Source organism: Rattus norvegicus, chromosome 12, assembly GCF_036323735.1.
Source record: "Rattus norvegicus strain BN/NHsdMcwi chromosome 12, GRCr8, whole genome shotgun sequence".
NCBI lineage: Eukaryota > Metazoa > Chordata > Mammalia > Rodentia > Muridae > Rattus > Rattus norvegicus.
In genome coordinates this window covers 44,364,867-44,383,116 of record NC_086030.1, presented here as the reverse complement: position 1 = coordinate 44,383,116, position 18,250 = coordinate 44,364,867, and the positions used below count along the sequence as shown (strand labels likewise).

The following is an 18,250-nucleotide window of genomic DNA, read 5'->3' as shown; positions in this document are numbered from 1 at the left end:
GCAGCTGTGTATTGGGTCCATACCCACCTTTGGGACTAGTCTCTCCTGTCCTGGGTACGTGTCCCCATAGCCATGTCATTACAGGGCAACTGCTGGTGCATTCTATCCGGTATGAGAGCCTTAACCTTTTACTCAAATTTGACCCGGTTACGTTTATTTTTACTATGGGCATAGTTGTCTTCTGTGGGGAATACTGCCACATCTGTTGCTGTGTTTCCTGTCCAGCAGATTCTCCCTTTGCTGAAATTCTTTAATTCAGGATCCTGTGGATGTATGATGAGTTTACAGGAATCTTTAAGAACCCCGTGGATATATGATGTGTTTACAGGGTTCTTTAAGAACCCTATGGATAAAATGATGCATTTAGAGGAATCTTTGAAGTTAAGGGGCTCAATTCCACCACCTGTCCCTTAAAATACAGGTTTTACCTTGTTTCCCTCCAGGAGTAGATTTTCCCACATTCTGGACCTAGCTTCTCTCCCACAGGTTGTATCTAAGCATGACTGGCAGGAGAGGGGGAAGTTGACTAAGTCTCAGGTTAATACTCAGCTGCAATTTGTGGCACGCCATCCTCAATGCCCCCTTAAAGAGAACGCCCCCTTACCGGCGACATGGCAGTTTACAAAGCATTTTACAAGTCTCCATCTGCTCAGATCTTTTCAAAATCCTCAGGAACTGCTTCTGAGCAGTTTTCAATTGAACAGGACAATGGAGAATAAGACGGTTAGGGGACAGACCTAGCATCAATCTGCCAGGCAGGGGAAATGCCGGAGAATAAGCCAGACCAAGGATGTTTCTGTCAGCCCCATGGGCACTTGGAATATCGAGAGCCAAGGATCACAAACTGCTGACTCCTGAAATCCTGCAGACCACAGTTGAGTCGTACATCCGGACTTGGGAGTCACAGTTCCACGAATGAATCGCTAGAATTTTCTTCCATCACACAGCCTGAGTTCCTCCAGGAAGTGATACCCTACCCAACTGAAGCCGAGAGATCCCTTCTCCCTCAGCCCTCTGCCCCACCAGTCCCCACAGCTCCAGCTCTCACCTTTCCCTTCTCTGAGTCCTGCCCCCTGCCTCGTTCCCCCAACTGTTACCACCCAATGCTGACCACCCAGTACCTGGAATGACCCCTGTGGCCAGCCTGGGGTTCCCTTTAATCTTCCAGCCAGCAGCAACCAGGACAATGTTTATAAAGTCAGAATCTCACCACGGCCCACATAGTACCTCCGAGGTTAACCATCACTGTCAGAGTAAAGTCCAAAGGGTGTTTCTACCACTGTACAGAATAGTAGGCTGTGTTATGACAGAGTGCTGTGTGTACTTAGTGTGTTTTACTTACAGCCACTTCTGTTGATTTTTTTTCCTTCCCCCAACATAGCCCCCATTTTCTACTTTGACATCCTAAAAATGTCTTAGTCTAGGTTTCTCATAGAGAAAATATATAGCCCCTCTTCTTTCTCCTCCTCCTCCCCTCCTCCTCCCCCCCTCCTCCCCTCCCCTCGTCCTCCTCCTCCTCCTCCTCCTCCTCCTCCTCCTCCTCCTCCTCCTCCTCCTCCTCCTCCTCCTCCTCTTCTTAGTGTGGCTTATTTCATTTAACACGGTAACAATGTTGCTGGTGATCTCCAGATCCATCCGGTTCACTGAAAAAGAAAGTTACAAAAAAAAAAAAAAAAAGGAAAGAAAAGAAAAAGAAAGTTACATCCTTTACAAATGTAATTTCATTCTTTACAAAGAAACTCTGTTACACACACATACCAGGCCTTTTCTTTAATCCACTCATGAATTGATAGCCTTCCTCAGGGCTCTGTGTCCCTGGCTACTGTGAATAGTTCTGGGGCATTGAGTTTCGTGTGTCTTGACAACTAACCTAAAGTGACTCCAAAGGTAACAGTCAAGAATGGCACACAGGAGTCCCACGTAATCCCCCCTCCCTGAGCACACACCCACTTAATTTTCTTCTGTAGTTCATTGATGGAGCCCATCAACAGTCCCACGTCACAGATGTGGAATCTGAGGCTAGCAGAGAGTGAACCTGGGTCCCCAAGTTCTTTGTGGCTCCAGATTCATGGCTTTGACCTCTACCCAGTGGCGGAGCAGGCCCAGCCAAGGTGAGAGATGAGCAGAAGGAAATAGAAAGGGCCTCACTCTGAACTCTGGAACTTTCTGTCATCGTGATGGATGCCATAGCACACAGGTGGCTGAGCTAGCTCTGGTAATTCAGTTTTGTGAGGCCAAGCCAAGATGAAAGATCCGCGGTCCCCTTCATCTCTTCCAGCACAGGGGACAGAGCCCTGTAGCTCTCCCAGGGTGGTAGACTGACTTTTCCACCCCTTCCTCCCAGTGCTGGCTCACCGCCCAGTTCTGGGGCCTCGTGTGTGTGTGTCTCTTGCTGCATTTCTCAGGCTCGGCATCCCAGCATTCTTGATTCTGGGTTCTTTCTACATCCCAAGGAGGAGCTGGTACCCGGGGGGACATTGCACTCACTCTCCTGGGAACCAGGACCAATCCACAGTACCCAAGTGCCCTGAACACCATACTAAAGGCTCTCAGTAGAAAGATAACAGTCAACAGTCAGACTCAGCTCCATGGAAGTATAAGGATAAGGAAAACACACTCCCTGGTCTATGGCGCGTTAGGAAAACATAGATCCTAATAACCCTCATCTCGTGCCGTCCACACAGATGTACGCCAGCACTGTCGCCGTCTCTACAGATGGTGACACTGACTCAGAGACATCGAGTAACTTTTCCACAGTCACAAAGCCAAGGCCAGCTTCTAAGGCCTTGTCCTGATTGGGAAAAGTGATAATTAAAAATTAGAAATCGAACTAATAATGAAATGAGCAAAACAGTTAATCCATTTTTATAACCAAGTATAAAAGAATATCCAAAAAGGAAGGTTCCCATTCACAACCCAAAGCTTACACCTTTCCCAGGAGTACCGATTCCAAGGGCCTAGGAAATTCTCCAGAAATAACTGGTATAAGTCAAACTTACATGGACATGTGGGCAGTAAATCAGATATGTAAGTAACTGTCCTATGTCCGTGTGGTTCACATTGCATTTGAAAAGGAGCAATGGATGATGGTGTTGGTGGTGGTGGTGGTGGTGGTGGTGGTGGTGGTGGTGGTGGTGGTGGTGGTGGTGGTGGTCTTCTTGTTGTTGTTGTTGTTTGAGACGGGGCTTCTCTACGTAGGCTGTCCTAGAACTCACTCTGTAGACCACGCTGGCCTCAAACTCATAGATCCACCTGCCTCTGCTTCCTGAGTGCTGGGATTAAAGGCTTGTGCCACCACCGCACAGCAGAGTTATAGATCCTGAATGTCACTCCTCGATAACTTTTTAAAAACATTTTTGTTCTTTGAGAACTTTATACAATGTATTTTGATCAGATACGTCCTAACTCCTCCCAGATTCAACCCCCAACACCAACCTCCTATCTTCCCCGCCTCTGTCTTTTAATAACCTATAGACCACAACTTGTGGGACCCACATACTCCTGGATGTTGGGCCATTCCCGGGAGCATGGTCAACCTATCTAGAGCCACGCCCTTAAAGAAAACTGACTCTTCTTCACCCAGAAGCCATTGATTGTCAGTACGAGCTGGACGGCTAACTGGCTTGATCTTGTACAGGTAGCCGCAGCTGGTATGAGTTCCTGGGTGCAGCAGCCCTATCCTGTACAGGAGACAGTTCACTCCAGTCTTCCCCATCCCCTGGTTCTTTCACTCCTTCTACACTGTCTTCTGTGATGCTCCCAGAGCCTGGACGGGTGTGGGGAGTGACCTGGATATTCCACTGGTGGCTGTGCACTCTGGTGACGCTCAGAAACTATCTCTGCTGAGGTCAGGGAGCTGCGCTGATCTGTGGGTAAACAGACTGGATCCTGGAGGACTATTCGATGTTGAACAGCTTGCTAGTACTCCTGAGGGCTGACCTGATAGAGCCTTACAGATCAGCCCCACCCCAGCTTAACACCGGCCCAGCATGACGCAGCACCACAGGGCATGTTTGCTTTCCCTTGGCTTATCGGTGGGTCCTTAGGCATATGTGTGTATGTATGTGTATGCCTGTATGAACATATGTATGTGCATGTATGCATGTGTGTATCCATGCACATATGTATTTCCGTGTGTGTGTGTATGTGTATGTGTGTGCGTGTGTCTTCCTGTGTGCACGTCTACCTGTGTGCTTGTTTATTGACATCCTATATGGTTTACATCCTATGTGGTTTATCTGAAGGAGAACATTCAAATTCCCATTAGCCATGCCAAAGTAGGCATGTATGATGTAAATGGAGGGCCGATATTGTCAAGTCTGTACCAAGCAACAATGTAAGAGGGGACCCATCCCCAGGATCCCTTGGCCATCGGGGTCAGGCTTCTACAATCTTCCTTTGTCCTGACACAGAGCTGAAACGCTTCCTTCCCAGCTGTGGATTCAGTCTGAGAAAGTCCAAGTCCTCCTCAGCAGGCTGCAGCTGCCTAGTCGGGGGTGGGGGGTGGGGTGGGGTGTTCCATGGTTGCCTGGGGATTCACTATAGGACCCAAAGGCTCTGGGATCCCCAAGGCACAGGGTGCCAGCACACCCTGCTGACTTGCAGGGGCGTGGCAGGCCCGGGTCTCTGGCTTGCTGGCGTGGGAAGAGATCCCTTCAACTTGGATCCTTAGAGGCTGCAAATTAGTGACTCAAGAGACTACGGAAGTTGCTCACTTGGGGTATTGTTTAAAGGGGGCACCGCTTTTTGCCTTTTGTTTGTATGGGGCGGGCGGTGGTGGCTGTGTCTTCTTGTGCTTTTTTTAAGACTTGGGAACTTGAAATCTGTTTTTAAGTAGGATTGGAGGGAGACGGCCACAAGGCTGTGTGGCACGGAGAGCGGAGAGCAACCTTGTGGCCGTGCAAAGTGCAAAAACAGATGCAAGCTCAAGGGCTAGGTTTTGTTTTCTTTAATACCATTCATCTATAACATAGTGCCTCTGTGGTCAGAACCTCAGTGACATGGCGTCCCACGATGAGGATGGTGTTTGGTGATGAGGGTGTGCCCGCCAACCTCCAAATTGCAGAGCCTGGAAAGATCTGCATTGGGCATCTGCCCCTTCCAGAGTGATCACTGTATCTGTGTGTGCAGAACTCACCATGCGTGCGTTTTTCACACCTGATTGTGTATACATGGGGGCTCCTTTCTGATCTGTTGATATCAATCTTGTTCTCTGAAACATACCCGTTCTATATAGATGGATGAGGATTCCTCCGATGCCCAGAGGCAGGTTTCCAGGTGCTAGACTTTTATAGTCCAGGACACACCCGTTCTAACCTCACCCGTGTGACACACTGACCTCCCTCTCCTCCATCCATCCATGCCTGTGCCCAGCTAAGTCTCCAGTGGATTCTCAGAAGGCAAAAGGGAGGGGAGACTCCAGGGACCTAACAAGCATTTATGGACTCATCAAATGGGCATGCTTACAACAGCCACATATAAAGGTCAGAGGTCAACTTGTAGGCGTCAATCTTTCCTCCCGCCCCCCACTGTGAGTCTTAGGGATTGAACTGGGGTCATCAGGCTTATCGTGGGGATTAAACTCAGGTCGTTGCTTGGTGACAAGTACTTTTACCTGCTGAGCCATCTCACAGGCCTAGCACAGTTTAGACCCACATTGTCAGGGGGCAATGCCTTAGGAGCCGTGGTAAACTAGTCAGCTTTGGTAATCACAGTAATGAGAGAAAAGAGTCTCAGTTCAGTGGGTCGGCACCTGCCTGGCATGCGCGTGTGGTTCTAGGTCCCATCCTCGGCACCACAAAAATATATATTAAGATAGACAGGGGGCTGGGGATTTAGCTCAGTGGTAGAGTGCTTACCTAGGAAGCGCAAGGCCCTGGGTTCGGTCCCCAGCTCCGAAAAAAAGAACCAAAAAAAAAAAAAAAAAAAGATAGACAGGCAGGCAGGCGGCTAACAAAGAAAAGCCATTTTCATAATTCGACTTAGCTTAATATATCCATAACAGTATCCTTTCTAGATGGAAACAATGTTATAAATTTATTAATGCGGTAATCCTGCCCCTTGGTTAGCTATCATCAAGGGGGGCATGAGTTCAAGGCCAGCCTGAGCTAACATAGTAAAAACCTAATTCAGAGGAAAAGGCAACATGTCTTGCAATATTTTCCTCATGCAAGTCCTTGAAGCCCATGATGCACTTGGCCTCTTCCAGAACCTCGTAACTGCAGTGAAGGAAGCCGACATAGAGCTAGCTGCTGCCATCTGGGGCCATGTGGCTCACCACCATCTAATGTGGCTGGTAAATGCAAAACCACAAACCTCACCCGAAAGAGAGTAAGAGAGAGGTTTATTTTGGAGCAAAATGTGAGTGACCAGGGTTTGGGAATAGAGAGATTCAGGTTCCTCATCTTCCACATTCTGCCATGAGAAGTAGCTACATGAGATTAGCTACAGAACAGAAGCGTCTGAAACTCTCCACTGGACTCTTTAGTGGGGGCACAGGTGGGTGGTCACAGAAAGGTGGGGAAACTCTGCCACAGGTGTCATCGATGGAGCCGGTAGCTAGCTAAGAACACTTTTAAAAGTTTTGATAGTCACAAGGACACTGGGTCCAACACGGGGGTGGGGCATGGGCAGCTGAAGAGACAATTTGACTCTGATCAGCAACATTCCAACCCTTTGTGTTCTCAACGTTCCGTAGATCTCTCTCGATCTCTCGATCTCTCGATCTCTCTCCCCCTCTTCCTCCCCCTCCCCCTCCCCCTCTTTCTCTCTCTCTCTCCTCACTCCCCTCTTCTTCCTAGGGACTTCAGATCTTGCATTTCAATCTGAGTCCACAACCCTGAATGTGTCCCCCAACCCAATTCTCCAGGCTCTGCTCCCTGTGTTTCAATGAATGAACTACACTAGGGGCTCTCACTAGTTCTTCATTCCAGTCTAGAAATGGAAAATCCCAACAAACCAGGACAAACGATGCTCCAGAGCAGCTTACGTGTGCCCCTGGGCATGACCTAGAGCAGCACTGGGCTAACATGGGAGGCCACAGTGGAGGAGAGATGGGGTGTCATTATGCCTGAGATGGGCATTAGAATAGGTCTAACCCTGACTATTAAACATACCCGGAGTCTCCCTTCTCGCTCATCCCTGTAAGAAAATATTGATAACTTAGCTGAACAGAAAGTAAAGTTTAGCCTTCCAAACTACAAAGCACAAAACACCACCGCCACCAAAATCAGAAAAATAACATAAACATTCACATCTGAGCCCCTCATGAGCGTGAGTCTTTATTCCTCTGGCAGCCACAGGGATCAAATTCCACATGGAGAGTGTGACACCCTTCCTAGCCAAGAACTCCCACTCTCCCCATTCTTCCCATTGTGGAAATTCGGCCCAGGGTGTAGAGCTGCCCGCCCAAGGTCATGCAACAAGGAGGTGGTGTCCAACACACCCTGCTTTGGCTGCTTCTCTCGGGCAGTCCCCTCCGACAGTCAGCCACTTTCTTCCTCACAGCAAGTAAAGGAAAGAAATACACGGAGAGCAAGCAAAGTGTTCAACAGAGACTCACGTCCAAGTGTGGTTTCTATGGTATGTACTGTGTGTGTGTGTGTGTGTGTGTGTGTGTGTGTGTGTGTGTGTACACACGTGCTCACATGGTTTGTTGAGAATCTCAGCTCCAGAGTGTAGAGACAACCAGACAGGCCATTCAGCCTGGTTTCTATCTCCCTGAAGACGGTGTTCCCACAATAACCAGAGTCCTCACATCTGCAGGGGAGGGTCCCTTTAGAGATGGACACAAAAAAGACACTGATAGAGCAAAAATAATCAAACCAACACATACCGATTAAAACCCAGGGGGCCCAAATCATCACGTTACATAATAACAACTAGAGGCCAGTTTTTCTAAGTGCCAGGCCTCTCTGAGGTATCACTGTCCCAGTGTTTTCTGTGCTGTTGAATTCTCCAGGTTAATCAGTGTGGTGGCTGCTACTAGGAAGCCATTTTACAGATAAGGAAACTGAGGCTGGGGCGGGGGTAAGGAGCCAGCTTCGAAACACAGACGGAGCCAGGAATCACTTTAGCTAGTTTCTCCGAGGCCCAGGGAACTGGATGTTTGCAAAGTGAGACAAATACATGTCCCTATGAACATCTACCTACAAAGGAGGGACAGCTGACCTTTGTCAGGATAAGAAGAAATCGTGATGGAAGATACAGTGGCTTTTTTAGATGGAAAAGGAAAGTTGAATACTATGGGGTTATGGCTACAACAGATGCTGGGAGGGGCAGCTCAGGCCGTAAATCAGAGCTACTCAGGAGGCTGAGGTGGGAGGAGAGCAAGTTCAAAGTCCCCCTGAACTGCTGAGAGAGTTAAACCTGAGAGAGTTAAACCTGAGAGAGTTAAACCTGGGCAACTTTACCAGACCCCCCTGTCTCAAAATAAAAATTCAAAAGGTTGGGGATGTCACCTGTGTTCCGTTCCCAGTACCAACCACATGAAGGAAGGGAGGGAGGGAGGAAGGAAGGGAGGGAGGGAGGCAGGGAGGGAGGAAGAAGAGGATAGGTCCTTGTTTCTCAAGCACCAAGAGTCCCACTCGTTCCTAGAAGACAGCAGAGACAGAGGCCTAGCTATGGCTGTAGTTGGACAGTACTGTGACACACTTTGTTTCTGGTTGTTGGGCACACCACAGGTCAAGTCTATGCACTCTCCTTTATTAAGGTCTGGCCTAAGCCAGCATTTGTAACACATAACCTCCCAGTCCCTGCCTCCCCTTCCAGACCCTTCTTCCACTAAAAGATGGAACCCAGAAGTAAATGGAGATCCTGGAGAGAGCTCTAGAACCCCAGCTGTCTCCACCTATGGCTACGGCTTGGTCCCCGGAACACCAGGAGCTTATGGAAATCTAAGAAGCAAGAGAGTGAAGCCATCCTCCTAGACGAGGAAAGGCTTGGTGATCCTGGGTGCTTTTCCCTGCAAACAGGAGCCCGGGCAGCAAGAAAAGATACTCAGGCTGCGGGCACACGGGCCACACACAGCAGAGAAATGACACAGCGTGAGGGCGACGCTTGAATACACAGAAACACACACACACATGGAGAAGCACCAGATGGAGGAGGCAGCCAAGGCTGGGCCAGGGATTCGTTACTCCCCAACCCACACAGAGCGGCTGGTGGGGTTACGTAATGCAGGCTGCAAAAACACTAACCAGCCTCCTTCAAGGGATCCTGGGGCGGGGGGTGGAGGGGGGACCTCCTTTGAAAGGCAGGTGGGGATTTTGCAGTCAACTCCTGTTCTCAGAGGCGGTGGGCACTTCTGTCAGCTGACTCAGCCCTTGGGGTGGCCCTGGAAAGTGGCAGAAAGGGAAGAGCAAGGCGCTTCAGCTTGTTAGTCATGAGGGCCCATGGGTGTCCCTCCTTGTGTGAAGGCAAGGTGGGGATGCTGTAGGGAGTCGTCTAGGGATACAGGGAGAACCGGGGCTGTGGAGGGGAGGAGAGAAATGGATGAAAAGATGGGCTTGCTGACCTCCCACCCATCTCCCACACATCCCCCACCCACCCTCATCCCCCTGCCCATCCCCCACCCATCCCCATCCATTCCCCCATCCCCCAGTCACTCTATCCCCCACAGTCCCACACCCATACCCATCCATCCCCTACACCTCCACAGCCCCACACCATCCCCTACCAACCCCCCAGCCACTCCATCCGTCTATCCCCCACCCGCACAACCCCACACCATCCCCCACCCACCCATACCCCCGACCCATGCCCCCCCACCGTCCCACCCCTGAGGATCACCTACCTGTTACAGCCCACAGCTTCTCCTACACACAATTCCCTGAACTTACCTGATCTAAGCCATTACTGCCGCTCTACAGCTTGGCCCATGTTGGCTTTCAGCACCCCAAACACACCCCAAATCCCTTCGCTGGCACAGCTGATAGTCTGAAAACTGACGGAGTTTTTAAGAAGTAAATATTGGAGCTGTGAAAATATACATTGAAAGCAATTAACAGGTAACTTTCAAAGTTCAGACTTGAAAGCGAGGCTGGCCTATCTCTCCCCATCTACTCCTCGGACAAGGCCCTGAGCCCTCTTTCAAGTTGGGGCTTCTCTTTCAAGTTGGGGCTTCGGGTGTAGGGCTGGGTTTCTGTGAACATCAAAGGTGGAGAAGTCACCGTTGAGAAGAGAAGTATTCAGAAACTGCCGAGTTTGTCTTCTCTTTGCTTTTTTTTTCTTCCCCACTATTGAATATTGATTGAACCATACTATGTGCCGTTGTTGAACCTAGAGGGTCACGGCCTGTCTTCCTCCTGTTCCTTTGATAGGGCATTTCGTGCGTTACGTGGGGGACAAATGTATTCGAGCTGTGCGTGGACCTATCTCTCTGGTGTTGAATGCGTTCGTAACATGGTGAAGTCTATTTTTAAAATGGAAATGAGCGATGATGAGGAAAATGGCTTTGGGGGTTAGTTGGGCTCTCCCATCCATGATACCGTGGAGTATAGCATTCATATCTGCCCAGTAGTGTTTTTTTTTTCTCGGTGGGGAGGTTGATGGGAAGCCTCCAGAGTGGGGAGCCCAAAGGTGAGTTCTGAAGGAGCTTCTGAGCTATGAATGGAAAATGTTTGCAAAGTCCAGGGCACCGGGGACAGTGTAACAGTCAGAGCAGTGGCTCCCTTGGTGGGAGGCTGAGGCTCCTTACCCTTGAGTTTCTAGGGTTGCCTGGCTGTCTTGGCTGTGGCATCCCCAAGGATGCTTTGGTCTTTGAGAGCTTTGACGGCAGGGATAAAGCCAGGTGACCAACGCTAACTGAAAAAGTAGACCAGGCATCTGTGACTCAGGACTTTCCATTCTAGTTCTGAGGTATTCAGTGCCCGCTCCTCCCTCCCTCCCTCCCTCCCTCCCTCCCTCCCTCCCTCTCTCTCTCTCTCTCTCTCTCTCTCTCTCTCTCTCTCTCTCTCTCTCTCTCTCTCTCTCCTCTCAGCTACTCTCTTTTTCCTTCTGCTCAGCTCCAGGTAGAAGCCCCTATGTCACCTCTGCGTCTGACAAGCTGGTGACCAAGATGCCCAGAGACTAGACCCTATGCTTGTGAGTCACAGTCATCAGACACGGCAAACCTCCAGTCTTCCTGACCTGTTGCTTAGGGATACATCCCGTTGCTGCCCCTGACGTCTGCCTGGTCAACCTTGACTTCCTTTGAGAGTAAGGAAGGGGGCGGGGACACGTTGAAATCATGCCACCCAAGGCCGAATGGCAATGAGCAGATGACGCCAAGTTGACGTCAAAGACAGAGGCGACAGAAACTCTGCAGCCAGCTCTTGCCCCCGAGGAGCTCAGGTTCCTGCAGGAGTCATTTTAGCTTAGTCTTCTGAAGGACACAGATACCATGGAAGAGAACACGTTTGGGGTTCAGCAGATCCAACCCAATGTAATTTCTGTTCGTCTCTTCAAACGCAAAGTGGGAGGTCTGGGCTTCCTGGTGAAGGAACGGGTCAGCAAGCCTCCCGTGATCATCTCAGACCTGATTCGAGGAGGTGCTGCGGAGCAGAGCGGCCTTATCCAAGCTGGAGACATCATTCTCGCAGTCAACGATCGGCCCTTGGTAGACCTCAGCTATGACAGTGCCCTGGAGGTTCTCAGGGGCATTGCCTCTGAGACCCACGTGGTCCTCATTCTGAGGGGCCCTGAGGGCTTCACTACACATCTGGAGACCACCTTCACAGGGGATGGAACCCCCAAGACCATCCGGGTGACCCAGCCCCTCGGTCCTCCCACCAAAGCCGTCGATCTGTCTCACCAGCCTTCAGCCAGCAAAGACCAGTCATTAGCAGTAGACAGAGTCACAGGTCTGGGTAATGGCCCTCAGCATGCCCAAGGCCATGGGCAGGGAGCTGGCTCAGTCTCCCAAGCTAATGGTGTGGCCATTGACCCCACGATGAAAAGCACCAAGGCCAACCTCCAGGACATCGGGGAACATGATGAACTGCTCAAAGAGATAGAACCTGTGCTGAGCATCCTCAACAGTGGGAGCAAAGCCACCAACAGAGGGGGACCAGCCAAAGCAGAGATGAAAGACACAGGAATCCAGGTGGACAGGTAAGCTCCACAGGTGTGCAAGTGGTATGTGCTTGTGTGTAGGTGTGCATGTGGAGGCTCCAACCGCCAGTCCGGAAGCCAGCCTGCCCATCTACCCACCCAACATGTCTTGGCTACCCTTTCTCTCTCCCTTAAAATTCCAGTCATGCATGGTGAGGGGAGCGCCATTTGAGGACGCAGCCCACATTGTGCAACCCAGAGTCATTAATAATCACGGTCTAGGGAATTGTATCTTCACGTGTTTGTCCCATGTATGTTCCCAGAGTCCCGTAAGGTGGTATATGGGAAAGATATGTCACGACGGGGGTTCGGGAAGATGGAGATGACCTTAAAGGGACATCCAGGTATGTGCACGGGGCTCACTAAGCGTGTAGCTTATGTTGTGTTCCAAGAGCAGGGAAGAGCTGAGCTCTGAGCCCTGTTCCATGTTCTCCTCTCTGTCGTCCGTTGAGGACAAGGGAGGCTTCCGGAAAGGGGAAAGGAACCCAGAATTAGTTGCTACACCCATAAACCACAGCCTTCAGTGTCGTGCCCTGGGGGGGTTGATTCTAAAGTACTGGGAATGTCCCCTCCTGTTACCCCGAGCTGCTGCCTTTCGAATCATTGGCGGAAGGATCTGACCAAACTGTGGGCGATGCCAGCGGGTGATGCCAGCTCCTTCTGAGGGAGAAGAGAGCAGCTGGCCCTGACTGAGGGTTGTGTGCCCAGTTGTGTGTCTGCTTCTTCCACTGTCAAACCCTATAACCCACCCCATCCTCCCAAGGTGGAGATGGGACTGCTCAGAATCTGAACCCCGAGTGCATCTGAGGTACCCGTGCCGTGCTCCTCAGCTCCAGGGCTCCATCCCTCATGCCCATGACACAAGTTGGTCCTACTCAACCAATCCTGTTCCTCAGTAGAGAAGTTCAGAGAGTTTTAAATGAGACTGCGTCTCTGCGGGTATGGGAGAGTCCCTTGGCCAAGGGCAGTTGACAACAACTGGATCAATGTTTCATGCCTCTGATTGTGATTGCTAACTGGGCCTGAGGCTGTGGGTGCAAGGACCCCTCAGGTCCTCTCTCATGCATACTTGCACTCCTCAGCCCTATAGGATGTGGGTTCACCCCAGAAGACCCACAGAGGGTACTGGGTACTCCCCACCATGTGGCTAATTTGACCCTGTCCCTCCTGTGATGCAGAAGAACACCAAGTTGCCACACAGAATATAAGGTTCTTGCCGTGGTCTTAATGGTAGAGGAGTAACTGTGGCTGCCTTCCAGGAGAGAGGGGGTGCTAGTGTAGTTACGGAGCAACAGAGACTGTAAAAGCAGCACACACTCCATTCCATAGAAACAACCGCCTGCCTTTCTTTCTCCAAGGAGGCACAGGCAACACAGGACACTGCTGCACACCCATTCTGAGGGGATTCTTGAGAATTTCCCTGTAAGATCTCTCACTGGTTACGCTCCCCCATCTGGCTGCCCAGATGTACCTTGCACATGGACTTGGCAATGGCTCGGCCAAAAGTCCCAGATGAGGTTTAAGAGAAAGCCACCCAGGAAGGCTTCGAGCCCTGGGAGGCCACCCACGGGAATGGGTTCTAAAGGACAGGTACATTTCTTTTTTTTTTTTTTTTTTTTTTTTTTGGTTCTTTTTTTTTCGGAGCTGGGGACCGAACCCAGGGCCTTGTGCTTCCTAGGCAAGCGCTCTACCACTGAGCTAAATCCCCAGCCCCGACAGGTACATTTCTTTTTTTTTTTTTTTTTTTTTTTTTTTTGGTTCTTTTTTTTTTCGGAGCTGGGGACCGACAGGTACATTTCTTAAGGACACCTGCTCCCTTAGCTCATGCGGTACCTTGCCCACCTCCCTCGCCTGAAGCCAGCATGTGGTTGATATGGCCTGACCCTACTTGACATTCTTAGATATTTCTCTCGTTTCGGACTTTACAGTCCTAAGTATGGTATAAGGGACAGTGTCAGTCCCCTAAGGGGAGAGAGCCAGCAATCAAAAGTGTCGGTGCACGTGGGGACCTCAGCCAGCAGGTCAAAGGTGTGTGCCCAGACCCTGAACGACACACACAGGACCACCAGATATAAACTATATATATAGCTTGAGCACAGGTATAGCTGTGTCCACTTGGTGTCTCAAGTGCCACAATGGTGTCACCATCTGTGACACAGTTTTCCGAAATGAGCAGCTCTCGATGAGACGACAGGCCGGTCTGGCTTTGCTCCATGTGCCTAGTTGTGTAGGCTCACACCTGGAAGATCAAAGCTATCAGTGTGCATAAGGCAGGGCCCAGGACCTTCTGCCTGCCGTGTGATTTATCAAGACCCTTTGTCCTTAGGTGGGGCTTGTCCTTGGCATGCTAGGTCCTTCTGTCCCCAGATGGTGCCACCTCCACACAGTGCAAGGAGCACCCCTGAATTCTGAGAGCTACAGCCCTTGGTGTCTCCACCCATTGCCATGCAGCCTTCTGAGGGCTGAAATCAAACCCCAAAGTCAGAGTCCTGAATTAGGAACTTGAAGTCCAAAGTCACATTCTCCTTGGGGTCAGTCTCACACTGGCACCCCTGAGACCGTCGGGGACCCTTGTGCATAGCAGCAAGGACTGTCTTGTATTTCCAGTCACCCCCCCTGACCAGATGCTGCTTGGGACTAAGGATTGAAACTAGCAACTTGGAGGCTGGATGAATGGTTGCCACCCTGAGCCACTCGGGAGACAATGGAGTGACCTGCCCAGATCCCACATCCAGGGAACGCTCAACTATCGAGTGATTCCTAAGGCCACCAGGAGCAGCGGCCAGTTGCTAGTTCAGGATGCTGCTTTTCTCCCAGCTCTGTGGTCCTTCATTCCTCCTGTGACTACACTAAGCTCCCTGACCCATCACGGGGTTTCGGGGACCAAATATGACATGTCTCTCTAAGAGACAGACCCGTCGTTCCCACACCGCAGAAGCCAGGTGGCCCCAAAGAGTAGTGAGAGAGAGGCAGGAACCCCAGACTTCTAGTACCTTCCACATTTGAGAGCGGTCACTTTAAATAAAGTGTCAGAGGATATCGAGGTTGCTCAGCTTGCTACCCTGAGGCAGGCTTCTAAGGAGGCCAAGGTCCCTGGTCCAGTATCCATCTGGAACAGCCGGCCATCCTGGCCCTGATCAGATAATCAACCTGCCCCTCTATACCCTTCTGCAAAGCTCTCCGTGAGTCCCTAGGCGCCTCTTCAGAGGTCATGTAGACGCTGCCATGGAAGTAGGACACATGGCTTCAGCCCACTTCTCCAAATAAACAAACTGAGGCTCAGAGAGGTAAAGCCACTTAGCAAAGGCCACACAGCCCTGTTCATAATGGACAGGCCTCTCAGTCAGTGTCTGGAGTGCAGCTTGTCGGGGAAGTGCAGCCTGCAGACCCACCTACCCACCCCCTGGCTCTGTGACAATCCTGAGTTGGAGGACTGTGTTGTGTGTCCATCTCTGCTGACCACTCCCAGGGAGGCTGGCCCCATGCTAACATCTTTAAGTCAGTCTCTCTCTTGTCTCTTAAAGTGCCCCATTTCCGTGATATCAAACGCAGGAATGGAAGACTGTCATTTATCCCAGGTTACACAGCTAGCAAGCAGCCAGACCAGACTCAGGTCCAATGCTGTGTTTAACTACCTCGTAGATGACTCTCTTGCCTGTTTGGCTGCTGGCCTCTGAAAGCTATCAGAATACTTCATCTGAGCCTGAAAGGGAAACTGAGATCCTGCAGTTCCTCTGGGCTCTGAGTAATTAATGTAGGTCAAGACAACCAAGACCTGTCATCCTTCAAGATGAGGAGGGGCCTGCACAAGTTATGGAAGTCTGTCGGGTGGGTCCAGTGAGCTCCCCAATCCTCCGTCTGTCTCCATGGAAGAGACAGGCCCACAGGTCCAGTCCTCCTGTAATGGGACAAGCTGTCGGGCCTGTTTCTGCATAACTAACTAGCATTTGCACATCGTGAAAGTGTCAAAGAGGGGGCAGGAGCGACTGCTCTGGAAAACGAGGACCTGGGTTGAGATCTCAGGCATGCACAAGTCCTAAGATGATTGAGCTAACCAGCTCCCTGTGCAGTTTGCTGATGAGCTGGTCCTGCTTAATTGGAGAATTCTAACACAGGGAGAGACCCTGTGTCAACAAATTGGCCTCTGACCTTCACATACATGTGCATATTCATGTGAGCATGTGCATGCACATGTGTACACACACACACACACACACACACACACACACACACACACACACACAGAGTGACCCTCAGCAGGGCTGGCTCCAGGCTGCCTGAGCCGGCACGCGCTGCACACAGCTGAGAGACACTGTAAAGTCTCTTCTACAAACTTCCATGCCCCAACCCAAAGTGACTTCCATTTCCCCCCTCATCAGACACGCGTGTCTTCCCCAATCTGTCCTTCCCTGGGCACGTCTCCTGCCTTGTCCCCTTTCTGTCTCGTCACTTGGACACTCAAACCCTTCATCCTGAATGAGCTATGGAAGAGCTCAATGCGTCTACCTCCCCTCCACATTGACCTGTCCCCAGCGGGCTTCTCACTGCCACCCAGTGAAGTTTGGAGTGAGCGTAGTCTTGCCCCTGATTCTGCTCTTGGAGCTGGGGCCTCGCCAAGGAAGCTCTCCCCTCCCTGGTCACATCAGAGACAAGAAGAATAGGCAAATAGACACTTGCCGTCATCTCTCGTGGTGACTCATGCCAGGGAGGAAATAGGCCAGAGATTTGGGGGGAAGTAGCTCAGGGTGAGGAGGATGTTAGGTGGGGGAAGACAGAGGTGCCAGTCATGTGAAAGCTGGGGGCTGCGGGGGAAGACTCTGATAAGAGGGCACATCAGGAACAGAGGTCCTGAGGCAGGGACCGGGGTGAGGAGTTCAAAGAGATGAAGGAAAGCTCCAAGGGATGAAGAGTAAATAGTGAGAGGAACTTTCTATGGGAATACCATGTGCTGAGCAACTTGGGTCCTCGTGCTTGCAAACTTCATGCCTCCTGCTTTACCTTGCAAAGCCCACCCTTTTTCAGAGATGTAGCACCCAGGGATACTGAGGGCACCTGTGCTGAATAGCAAATATGGCTGGCTCTAACACTCCATGTCCAAGTGGGACAGGACAGAGGCTGAGTCAGGCAATACAAGTTCTCCTGTCCCCCAGTATGCAAACTCGGCCCACTCCCCCCCAATTTCTTTACTTACCCCCTTTTGCAGGTGTGGGTTTATAAACCCTGCCCAGCTTTTGGGTATCATAATTAGAATCATGGCAGACCCCAGCGCCCTGTCTCTCTTCCTAGCTTCCAGATTCCTTTTAGGAGTCCCGTCCCCCCAAAGCAAACCTTACAGCCTACCCTGGTGGTTCATATCTGTGATCTTGACATCTGGTAAGCTGAGGCAGGCGGGCGGCAAGTTCAAAGCCGGTCCTGGGCTGTTCAGTACGGCAGTCTCAAAACGGTCAAAAGCAGGGCTAGGGGAGAGAATGTTTGCCCAGCACGCAGAAGGCCCTTGCTTCAAATCTGGCACCATGCAAACCAGGGTTGATGGCCTACAACCATAATCCTGTCTCTCAGGGGAAAGAGCGGGAGGCTCAGACGTTCGAGGCCATCCTTGACTATACAGTGAGTTCAAAGGCAGCCGATTTCTATCTCAAAAGAGAAACACCTCCTCATTCTCACTAACACCTCCCCACCAGGATGACAGCACCCTAGTAAAGCCAAGGGGAAAGCTTAGCCAAGACATCCTGTATCCCACCTCCATAAATGTAAAGCCTTTGTATTAGCGCAGCCCCCCAGTGTCTGAGACTGGGAGGAAGTAGCAACAAAGAGCTGCTGGCGCGGGGCGAAGAGGATGGGAATAGCTTTGCCAACTTGTCCATGAAAAGCTAGGGCAGATTTTCTGCCAAGGCCAGCTGCTCCGTAGCAGTCCCGTCGTCTGGAAACTGCCTCTACCTTCCCTGAGCCTTGGCACGCAGGCCTGACACACCTGCTCCTTGCCAGGTCCTCGGGCTTTCCGAGAAGCCAGACCAGGTTACCTGTCTGTTCTGTGAGAGACTAGAAACCTGATTCCCACGTACCCTCTGCTGAGGACCTGGCCAAGGCTGAGGGTTCAGAGGTGCTGACACGATGATTGATATGGGAGCTTCTCAGCACAGTGTCCACAGATAGCTCTGCG

The 18,250-nt window shown here is 51.0% G+C and overlaps 1 protein-coding gene across 6 annotated transcripts in view; it reads left to right on the top strand.

The window, feature by feature from the left end:
* Nucleotides 1-18,250, top strand: part of Nos1 (nitric oxide synthase 1) — a 180,361-nt gene that overhangs the window by 73,255 nt on the left and 88,856 nt on the right. For 5 of the 6 annotated variants that reach the window (XM_039089060.2, XM_039089059.2, XM_063271041.1 and 2 more), the window contains exon 2: nucleotides 11,004-12,090. In XM_039089060.2, coding sequence (XP_038944988.1) covers nucleotides 11,381-12,090 — 710 coding nt within the window. In that variant the 5' untranslated portion in view covers nucleotides 11,004-11,380. Of the gene's footprint in view, nucleotides 1-11,003; nucleotides 12,091-18,250 lie in introns of those variants that run through there. The other variant, NM_052799.2, reaches the window with a different exon arrangement.